Here is an 11,751-nt window from a genome sequence, read left to right on the forward strand (position 1 = left end):
TGATGCAGCCATGCTGTGTGCCCTGGGGAAACCCCAGCTCTACTCAAGCCAGCACAAGGCTGCACTGGGGTCACTCTGAGAAGAGCTGCTGCTGCTCTTCCTCAGCTCCGCTTTCTCCTGCTGCTTTCTGTCACGTCTTAGCTTATCAGTTTGTTTTGTCCAACTTCTAATTCTCTCACTTAAACTCCACTGTCAACTAAGGAACTTGGACGCTCCAGGTCAGCCTCTCTGATTTGTCCTCCATGCTGGCTGCCGGGAGTGACTGCAGGGTGTAGGTTCTCCACCACGTGATCAAGGTCATAAACATGCTGTCAGCTGAAGGTAAGATCACATCTGGAATACCATTTCAGTGCAGAGAAGTAACTCTGCCGTACGTAGCCACGAGGCCAGCCGTGCAAAGTCATGAGGTCACATCACACTAGCACAAACGGATGTGCTGGGAATGTTTAACTCCATGATCTGTTACAGTCTAACAGGCCTCAAGGGTAGTGAGGTTGCTGCCACCAGAAGAGCTCAAGTGTTACCACAGGCAAGACAGAGGCTTAACTCACCCTGCCCAGGTGGGGTGAACTGTGTTAACAGAAAAGCAAGCTCTGTGGAAAAGACAAATGTCCAGCACTCAAGGAGATCAGGTCTTCCCTCAGCAGCGAGCTCTCTCACTGACATGGAGGCTGGAACCTCATTTTCCTAGGACAGTGTTGAAGAGTTTCTACACTTGTTACACTCTCTCTATAGACCCTTCCAAGTAAGAAAATATAATATAATATTTGCAATCATCTGTCACAGTTCATTCTATCACATAAACTGGAATAAAAAGGAAATGAAGGCTGAGAGTTGAGCTCTTGGGTAGACTGCTTGCCTAATGCTTTTGAGGCCCTGGGCCCAGATCCCTGGACTGCATCAAAAGAGAAGACAAATCAAATATGTATTATAAAACAGCATAGACTGGCATATCAGTAAATAACACCAATAGAATTTGAAGAAGCAAAACTACTTACCTCTTGAACAGAACACGGCAAAACTACACGGCTGAAAAGGAAAAAAAATACATATATACGTTACGTATTGATATGGCTTTAGAACAAGATCTCTAGACAATGGAACTTTAAATCTAGTGAGACAGTGGACAAGAAAGCCATTTATAGGAGTGGGTGTTTATGAGTCTAAGACCTTGAGGGTCTCCAGTAACAGTAAACTGTCTTTCTCTTAAGGAGAAAGGTTTTGATGAAAACAGTTAAATGTTAGACACACCACTTGCTAACTTAGCTCATAAAGTAAAGGTAGGCAAAACACAGGCCTGGAGAGATAGCAGATAGCAGAGGTGTTGCTCGTGCGGAGAGCCTCAGATCAATTTCAAGCACCCACGTTAAGCAACTCCCAATCATCTCTAACACCAGCACCAACTGGCTGCAGTGCCTCTGGCCTCCATGGGCATCTGTACTGAGGTACACACACTGTCAAAGAGGGCTACTCAAGAGTTAACTGACCAGCTGGAGAGATGGCTCAGTGGTTAAGGGCAATGACTGCTCTTCCTAGAAGGTCCTGGGTTCAAGTACCAGCACCCACATGGTGGTCAACAACCATCTGTAATGAGATCTGAAGCCCTCTTCTGGTGTGTCTGAAAGCAGCCACAGTGTACTCATATATGCAAAGTGAATAAATAATTCTTAAAGAGTTAATTGACGTTTTGAAGACAGGAAGTAACTAATAAATTAGGAAACACTAAATGCCTTATTCTCAGTCAGTGCAGCATCTCTCTTGCTGTGTGGCTTGGCATCTCATATTCCCGTCTATCTCATATTCTCCTGTTTTAATATCTGCCAGCAGAATTATAAACTAGGTGATGCTCCCAGGATACACTGTTAAAAGTTTTCATAAGCTCAAAACTTGGTACTTTGATTATGCTTTAAATGTAAATCTTTGCTCTGTGAAGACTGCAAAGGGATGCCTTTTTTCCAGACTCCCTGTCACTGACAAAAAAGTAGTAAAATTTCAAGTCAGAGATGGCCCAGCAGGCAAAGGCATGATGGGAGCTCCAGGTGCAGGACCCTAATGGGAGCAGAGAACTGACTCCTCCAAGTTGTCTGACCTCCAAAAGCACTCTGTGGCACCATCCGGCGCACACCATACAAATATAACTTAAAATTCCTTTCCTAAAAGTAAAAAGGAATAATCATCACGTCACTTCACAAGTGTCTGCTGAAGGGCTGGAGAAATGGCTCAGTAGCTAAGAGGGCTTTCTGCTCTTTGAGTAAACTGGGTTCGGTTTCCAGTGCCTGCACGGTGGCTCATGGTGGCTACTCTAGTTCCTGGGGACCCAGTGCCCTTTTATTCCCTCCAAGAGCACTGTATGAATGCAGTACACATGCAAACACTTATACAGACAAAAATAGGCAAATCATCTTTTAAAACGCCAAATGTTTGCTGAGTATCTGCTAAGCACTAAAGAGTGCTCCAAAAGCTGGAGGTATCAGAGTGAGTATAGTATAGTGAGTGATGTTGGGAGAACACTCAGAAAGACAAAAATTACACACTTCCCAAGCCCTAGAAGATGAGCCACTGATTTGATTGGGGGAGAGCATCGAGTCAGCTGAAAGAGAAGGAAAGCCTAAGCCTACATACAGAGCAACAGAGGAACAGCAAGGGGTCTTGTCATGATGAAATGGGCAAGAAGAAAAATTACATATGAGCAGAAAATAGAATCTGGGCAGTGTTAAGTAGAGGAATCTTGTTAGTGATTTCTACGATTTTTACAGGGTTGATGTTAATACAGACACGATCTAGACAGCTAACTTAGGGCCTCTTTTTTCTTCTTTTAAGAATCTGAAAAGAAATTAGGACTGGGGAAGAACAACAACAAAATGGGTCACACTTGAAATTGCACAAGGGACACCGACTCAGGTATGACAGCCGAACATTCCCCGCCACCATGGTTTCCTGTGGTGTTCATGGCTCTAAGGAGAGGGGAGAGCCACAACTTTTCAACAAAATGACGGGGCCAGTCCGATGCACCTGGGAAAAGTCTTCATTTGCCATGTTAAACACCATGTGTTTAACGCCGCACCGAACCCCGTGAAGCAGGTGGGGCCGGTGTCGCCCAGAGGTGAGGGATCTGAGATCGACCCCTGGGGGATGGTCTATAGTAGGGTTCACTGAGCCTGAGGGGGGGGGGGTCGGGCTCGAATTAGAGGGCGACACCTCGCCCGGCATTCCCGGCTCCCCCGGGAGCCCCAGCCGTACCGCCGAGTCTGGGGCTGACTGCAGAGGGCGGCGGCGCCGCACAGGGCCTTGAGGCTCAAAGAGGGAGCCTACGGAGACCCGGGAGCGCCCTCCACGCTGAGCCCACCGATCCTCCCCAGCCCGCATCCCGGAGCCTCGCTCGAGCCCACAGATCCACTCACAATTCCTTAATCAGCACCATCTTCCGGGAAGCCCTCACAGCTGCCGCCGCCAGCCGCCACCGCCGGGCCTCTCAACACGCATGCGCAGCCCCGCCTCTCAATCGTCCGAGCCCCGAGCGCGCCTGCGCGTCCGCACCCTTCCGCCGCGGGCCATTGCGTCAGCGCGCCTGGGGGCTAACCCCGCCTAGTCCACGCCCCGTTCTCGGCGCACGAGACCTCTACTGCGGCTGCGTGGCCCCTTGGCGCGCTCCTGAAGCTTGGAGTGCGCCTGCGTACACTCGGCGGGTGCTGGGGCTGCACGCCCCGACGTTCTCACGCCAGCCTGTGTCTCTCAGGCCAACTGTGCAGCCTGCGTTTTCGAGTGAATTCTCCTTTCGGGGCCCTAAACGACATCATGCTCACACAGGTGTGGAAGCCGGCGACGCGCCTCAGGTTTAGCAGGAGCGTGTTCTAGAAACCCAGACCAGTGTTTCAACCCTGATGTGTTCGCCCCTTGTCCTAGCTAACCTTTTTAAGGGTACGTCTGGTTGGCCTGTGTTGTGTCTGCTCTATGCTTGTCTGATGCCTACTGAGGCTCTGGATCACGTGGAACTGGAGTTGCAGACTGTTGTGAAATGCCTTGTGGGTGCCGGGAACCAAACCTGGGTCCTCTGCCAGAACCCCAGTGTTCTCAACAGCTCAGCCCCTGTCCAAAACGTTCAGTCCTCAACCAATTCAACTTTCGCATGACAGAGAGACCCAGACCCAGTTGGATTAGGCGAATTCTACCTGCCCTTGGGCATTGGTTTCATCATTATGTGCTCTCAGGGCAAAGACCTCATTACAGGGTGAATGAAAGTTAAATTTTACTAAGACTAATCAAAAATCCGTCCAACACGGGCTTTAAGCACTACTTGATGTAACAACTCTGATAAAACAATTTTGAAACAGTCACTTCTTAAGTACTACTCTTGGACACAGTCTTTCACTCTGCTTCCTCCATCCGTGAAATTCATAACTTAGCATCCAATGACCTTTTAGTGGGGTTTCTAGGGAACTAGTGAACTGCAGAAATTATAGGCATAATTTCATGTCAACGGGCATTTTAGCTTAAATTTGCTTACTCTGTACTTTGTGTCAGACCATATTTTTTCCCTCCTCAGATGATCTTGAAATTATTTTCATGAAAACTAGAAATAGTCCCAAGCGTTCTCTTGGTGTGTGTGTGTGTGTGTTTTAAGTAATTTATTTCTCTTTGCCTGTCTGTATACCTGGGTGAGACAGATCCCCTGGTACTGGAGTTTCAAAGGGTTGTGAGTTGCCATGTGGGTGCTGGAAATTGAACCCAGATCCTCTGGAAGAACCACCAGTGCTCTTAACTGCTGAGCCAGCCATCTCTCCAACCCCAGTCCCAAGCATTCTTTAATTTTGTTAGATTATCAGAGAATAGGTCAGTTGTCCCAATTTGAGAAACTAGGTTGGACATTGGAGTTGAAGACCTGGGCCTGAATCCTGGCTGGTTGACTTTCAAGATGCCTGGAGTAAAGAATCTTGCAGAGACTTAATTTATACAACCAAAAATAGGTGACTATTTAGAGAATGAAGGGTAAGAAGGGGCTGGAGATAAAGCTCGTTTATAGAGTACTTGCCTAATGTGCTAGCAGTGAGTTCAGTCTTCAACACCACAAAAAAGTCAAAGTTACATGAAGCACCTATGTAATATATCACGTGGTAATCGATAGCTTTTGAATGGTAACCATATAAAAACTTGCAGGAATCAGCAACGGTAAATTAAAATGTGAAGCCAAATTGGGGACTAGAGAGATAAAACTACTTACTGCTCTTCCAGAAGACCAGGACCTACCTACTATCAGGTGGCTCATAGCCACCTGTAACTCCAGTTCCAGGAGACCATACATGTAACTTTTTTATTATTAAGTAATGATTTTGTCTATTCTTTGAGAATTTCATATATATTATTTCTTCTCTCCCTTCCCCTCCCATGTCTGACCACATTCTTCCCCCCTCCCCGCAAACTGAAGGCCTTCTTTTATCATTATTATTGCAAATACATATAAATGAATGAGCACATAAATACAAAACATAGCAGGCGGCATGGTGGTGCATGCCCTTAATCCCAGCACTTGGGAGGTAGAGGCAGGCCCACCTCTGAGTTCAGTGCCAGCCTGGTCTACACAGAGACCCTGTCTCAAAAAACCAAATACAAACGTATATGTATACATACAATACATACAACTTGTGAGTCCATTCAGTGTTTGTCTACATGTATAAGTTTCTAGGGCTGACCACTCAGTATTAGATAACCAGTCAGGGGGCTCATCCCTAGGGAAGGCTAATTCTCTGTTTGCTTCTGTCTGGAGTGCAGTTGTTACTTGCCCATGGATCTTCATCTAGGGGTGGGGGTAAGATTTTTTTTTCCATCTACCTTGGGATGTCAAATGTCTTTGGCATTGTTCCAGTCTTGTTAAGGCAGCCATGTTGAGATTTAGGGGAAGGCTAACTTCCTGGCTCTTGCAATCCTCCCACCCCCTCTTCTGTCTTGTTCCCTGAGGATTAATGGGGTTGAAGACCTGGGCCTGAATCCTGGCTCATTGACTTGAAGATACCTGAAGTAAAGAATCTTGCAAGGATTGTGTTGTAGATGTATCAGCCGGGGATGGGCTCCCCATGTCAGTGCCCTGTGCATTTTGACCACTGCGGCTTTCTGCAGTGGTCTCCTGCTGCTGCAGAAAGGATCTTTGATGAGGGCTGAGATACACTCTTACGGGCTGGTATAAGGACAAATACTTAGAATGCAGGTAGGGATTCTGCAGGTAAAGCGGCAGTTGTAGGTTCTCCTCCGAGATCCGTGGCTTCCCTAGACACATGTAGTTGGCTGCGTTTTCAGAACTAGCATCGTGTCCTTCCTGTTAATTGGGCCTTTTTCCAATTAGACAGCAGCTGGTTACTGTGTTTGTAGGGATACCCTAGAGGAATGGAACCGATAGAATAAATACACAAGAACAGTTGCTCAGACCACGAGGCTGGTCTTCGGTATATGTCGTAATCCTGAAGTTGTAGCAAGGGAAGCAGGCAAAGAGGAAAAACTTCTTTTCTCCTTGTCCTTCATATCAGCTGCCACCAGAGTGTGACCCAGATTCAAGGTAGGTCCTCTGACCACAAATGATCCACTTCACTAAAATCCCTCACAGGCGTGCACAGTGTATAGGCTTAGATTTTTAATAAGGGCTCTCAAACACTTCAACACCACCTCCCCACCCCCACCCTCCCGCTTCTAGCCCACCATCCAAAGGGAGGGGAGAAAAGACGGTAAATAGGACAAGGGGATGTGGACCTGTTTAGAAGTGGTTCTTTGGGGGTGATTCCAATCTGTCAGGATACCAGCAGCCCAGTTGAGTAGTGTCAGGATACCAAACACAGTCAGCAGGGGTGGCATGATCCAGCAGAAACAGCCAGGCCTCTCCTGAATTGGCACGAGTCAGTGGGAGCTACCAGGTCCATCAGGGATGCCAGGAAAAGTTCTCTGCAGTGCCTCTCAATGAAGGGAAGATCAGCGAAGATAAAACCAAAGAAGCAGTTGCAAGGCCACCTATGCAAGCACACAGTAACTGATCGTTGAGTTCTGTTTATACTCTCTCCAAACATCACATTCCCTCCCATAGGTCTCAACTCAGCAAAACACCATGTGAGTCTGTATCACATGACACTACCAGACATTTCCACACCAACGGTGACTTGGGTTTGTAGTTGATTCCGCATGTCATAAGGATGACAACCAAGAGTAGCCACAATAAGTTCACCTCTTGCCCACTTGGCACACAGTCATGTCTCCTTACGCTGTGCTTAGTTTCCAAATGAAAGCAAACAAGTTATAGTTATGTCTAACGCAGTGTAACTATCTGCAAACAACCACAAACGCATTATATAAGAATAGGTAGAGGGTTGGGGATTTAGCTCAGTGGTAGAGCGCTTGCCTAGCAAGCACAAGGCCCTGGGTTCGGTCCCCAGCCCCGAAAAAAAAAAAAAAAAGAATAGGTAGCAGCATCCTTTTTAATATCTCAACTCTTAGTATGATAACTGAGCAAAAAAAAGAAAAAGTAAGGACATGACTGCCTGTAGATGTGGTGAAGAAGGTTTATTATAGATAAAGGAAGAACATAATCAGAGACAGGGACATCTGGGAGAAACCAGAATGAACGTAACCCTGAGCTGGTCCACGTGAGGAGAGGGGGAGAGAAGAGCCAAATCAAGAGGTCATGAGGGTAAAGGGTAGACTGAAAGAGAGCTGGGGGAAGGGCAGCCCAGCCTCTGGACTGGAGACATTTAGAGGACAGAACAGGGTATGTTAGCCATACCCTGTAACAGGTAGGGACTGAGGGATGCTGGGAGAACCTGACAGCCATGTCTGCTTTGATGCGTTACTCAGGTACCTGTCCTGCTTTGAATATGCTTGGCCCAGGGAGTGGCATTATTTGGAGGTATTGCCTTGTTGGAATAGATAAGTCACTGTGGGCATGGGCTTTAAGACCCTCATCCTAGCTGCCTGGAAATCAGTCTTCCACTAGCAGCTTTAAGGTGAAGAGGTAGAACTCTCAGCTCCTCCTGCACCATGCCTGCCTGGATGCTGCCATGCTCCCCCCTTGGTGATAATGGACTGAACCTGTAAGCCAGCCCCAAATAAATGTTGTCTCTATAAGAGTTGCCTTAGTCATGGTGTCTCTCACAGCAGTAAAACCCTGAGACAGTACCTCAGACATTTGTCCAGGGTACGAGACCTAACGATATCCACTGATATTATCTCAATTAATATTGCATTACATGATGAGGAAAGAGAGCACAAATATCTACACAAACACAATTAACAAAATATGACGGAAACACTCATGTAAATTGCAGTCCTTGTTTCTGCAACTGGTCACATGGCCTTAGATGGTATTTAGAACTGCCTTCCTCTGTTACCCATTCTGTATTAACTCCCACCCCCAGCAAGCACCTCAGCAGGTCTTAGTTCTTTCCTGGAGGAGTGACCCATACCTTCCTTCCTGAAGGATCTGTGCTCTTCGTCATCCTGCCGGTTTGGGATGTTATAGTTTCCTGTTGACATGGTATCACAGGACATAGCAGCACAACAAATGCCCTAGCAGGTCTCCTAAACTCCATTCATAGCCTTTTTCACTTCCATTGTGGAGAAGCATTCTGATTTCTCCTTCATAATATGGATTTCTCTCATAATCTGTTATTCCTTTCTTAGCCTGTTGCCTTAAGGGCATCAGAATCTCAAAATGGCCATGGTGAAGTCTGAGCTCCCCCTGTTGAGTGCAATGTTTGTTGTCTTTCCTGGCAGAAGCATTCCCACCACCTGTAGAACCAAAACTTCTAGGCCTGAAGAACTTAAGTTAGCAAGAACAGGAAGTAAACATCTTCCTAGTGGGTCAGTAGGGATGAGAGTGAGATCCCCTCCACCCTCTTTTCATCCCCTGCTTCCTGGACCCATGAATCCTGGCTGTGTGTCTTAGGGTTTCCATTGTTGTGAAGAGACACCATGACCAAGGCAACTCTCATAAGGGACAACATCTATTTAGGGCTGGCTTATAGTTCCAGAGGTTCAGTCCATTATCATGGCAGGAAAACTGGCAGCATCCAAGCAGACATGGTGCTGGAGGAGCTGAGAGTGCAGCATCTTGATCCAAAGGTAGCAGGGGGAGACTGTCATCCAATGGCAGCCAGAAAGAAGGTCTCTCTTTTGCAGTGGGTGGGGCTCGAGCATAGGACCTCAAAGCCCACCCCCACGGTGACAAACTTCCTCCAACAAGGCCACACCCACTCCAACAAGACGGCAGCTTCTAATGGTACCAGTTACCATGGGCCAAGCATGTTCAAGCCACCATCCTGTGGAAGAAACTATACCATATATTAGACAATGAGTCAAAGTACATAATCCCTTTTAGACAACCCTAGCTCTCCAGGCTACTGCTCCCCCACCCCATCGCCGTTACACGGCACTGTAACTGTGTCTTCAAAAGGCTATTTCATTACTTTGTAAAGCCAACGAATTCATGTGGCTTCAGAGGACTTGGTAGGGCCAGTGATTTTATGAGCACAGGCCCACTGTTAAACTTCTTTGAACTGTCGAGTGAGTTCCTTGGTCAGAAGCAGTACTGCATGGAATACCATGATGGCGGATAAGTCATTCTGTTAATTCCATGAGTGGTAGTGTTGGCAGAAGCGTTACATTCAGGAAAGGCAAACCCATATCGAATATGAATATCTAATCTAGTAAGGACAAAGCATTGTCCTTTCCACAGAGGAAGTGATCCAATGTAGTTAGCCTGCCACCAGGTCACTGGGGGGGGCACCCAGGGCAATGGTACCACATTTGGGGCTGAGTGTTGTTCTCTGCTGTTGGCAGATCTGGCACTCAGTGACAGCCAGAGCCTTGGTGAGTGGAAGTCCATGTTGTCGAGTCCATGTTTAACCCCCATCTCTGCCACCATAGCTGTTCTGTTCATATGCCCATTGGGCAGTGGCAGGGAATGCTGGGGAAAGAGGCTGACTGTCCAATGAACAGGTCATCCTGTCTACTTTATTATTGAACTCTTCCTCTGCTGAAGTCACCTTGTGATGATCATTTACTTGGGATACAGTGTCTTTACGTCTTTTGCCAATTCAGAGGTCTATCCAGATACTTCTGCCCCAGATGTCTTTCTCACCAATTTTCCAATCACGTTATTTCCAGAGTCCCCAAACATCCAGCCAACACATTGGTTACAGACTATCAGTCAGTACATGTAGATCTGGCCATATGTACTTCCAAGCAGAATGTACAGCCACGTGTACTACCCAGAGCTCTGCCCACTGTGAAGATTTTCCTTCACTTGCATCTTTCAGGGTCATCCCAGGGGTTGCAACGCTTCAGCTATCCACTTCTGGGTGGTGCTTGCAAAATGTGTAGAACAATTAGTAAATCATGCCCTAGCCTTCCTCAGTCAACTGATCATAGGGTACATTCCATGAGCCTATAGGCGCATGCTTGGCAGTAGACCCCATTGGAACAGGAGTAGAAAAGATAATTTGGGCAACTTCTTCTGTACCTTGCCTTTGCTTTCAGTACCTGCTCAGGCATGACCACATACATATACATTTGATAATGGCTGACTGACATGCACATCCTACTTTATAGCTCGATGGGTCAGATAATATCTAGCTCAGGCCACATGGTAACCTAGTGGTCTACTGTCAAAAGTTCAGGTTTCCACTGAGGCCCAGTAGCAAGCCAAGAGCTGTCTATCTTAAGGGAGAATAGTTGTCTGCAGGATGGTAAACCCTTACTCCAAAATCCCAAGAATCTCCCCTGTGATTCACCTATAGGGACCTATCAAAGGCTCCAACTAGCATCCCTGTCTGCCACTGACACTTCAAGTACCATTGGGTCTGCTGGATCATACTGTCCAAGTGGTAGAGCAGCCTGGACCTGTTGAAGAGCCCTCTGTTCCATGCTTTACTGAAAGCTAGGATTTTTCCCTTGTCACTTGGTAGATAGATGTAGTCAAGCTGGCAACCAAGAATAGCCATCACTATTTAATGCCACGACATTGTACATCTAGGGATACCTTGCCCATTGGTTCTTGTTATGGCTCAAAGACACCACAGCTAGGTGAGTCTGTTGATTGCTTTCCTCCCTCAGGTGCTTGCATGCCTCATTAGACTATAGTGAAAGCTAGTAGTGTTCGGAGAGGAAGCTTTTGGGTTGGGTCCAGCTCACATATTTTGTCCAAAGTGCATGGTGTCTTCAGCAATAAAGGCTTACCTCCAACTTGTAGGGGGCAGCCAAGAGCAATAGCAATAGGCTGTATTATTTTGGGGAGTCTCTTGTGCTCCCCTGACCACTCAAAAAAAGTTTTTCATACCCGGTACTGGGGGGTTTATTAGACAGTCTATGGCTCTTGTGAGGAGTGTTATCACCCTAATTGGCATCAGTTCATTTAAGCCATATATGTGTATTATACATTATGTGTATTGAATGTAGCAATTCTCTATGTCTTTTTCAAATGCTCTTAGTTTTCTTTTTTCTTTTTTTGCTCCTCCTTCCTTCTCTTGTATTGTTGCCTATGGTTCCTCTCCAGTTAAAGCCTAACACCTGGTTTTGTTTTTTCCATTTCCCTCTTTGGGTCTCCTGATGTTTCCCTCTCTAGAGCTCTCTTCCCTCTCCTATCTTTGCTTCACTTTCCTGGTCTGTGGTTACTCCAGGTTATTTATTTAGCTGAAGATACTCATGTAGAAACCACAGGCTAGAGAGAAGACGCAGCGTTTGTCTTTCTGGGTCTGGGATATATATTATATAATATATCCG

The 11,751-nt window shown here is 46.7% G+C and overlaps 1 protein-coding gene across 3 annotated transcripts in view; it reads right to left on the reverse strand.

Annotated features, from left to right (window-relative positions):
• Positions 1-3,495, reverse strand: part of Pitpnb (phosphatidylinositol transfer protein beta) — a 51,928-nt gene extending 48,433 nt beyond the window's left edge. For 2 of the 3 annotated variants that reach the window (XM_032886378.1, XM_032886379.1), the window contains exons 1-2: positions 3,402-3,495; positions 999-1,029 (exon numbers count right to left, since the gene is read on the reverse strand). In XM_032886378.1, coding sequence (XP_032742269.1) covers positions 999-1,029; positions 3,402-3,421 — 51 coding nt within the window. In that variant the 5' untranslated portion in view covers positions 3,422-3,495. The remainder of the gene's footprint in view (positions 1-998; positions 1,030-3,401) is intronic. The other variant, XM_032886380.1, reaches the window with a different exon arrangement.
• Positions 3,496-11,751: the final 8,256 nt, after the last annotated feature.

The sequence above is a fragment of the Rattus rattus genome, chromosome 16, assembly GCF_011064425.1.
Source record: "Rattus rattus isolate New Zealand chromosome 16, Rrattus_CSIRO_v1, whole genome shotgun sequence".
Lineage (NCBI taxonomy): Eukaryota > Metazoa > Chordata > Mammalia > Rodentia > Muridae > Rattus > Rattus rattus.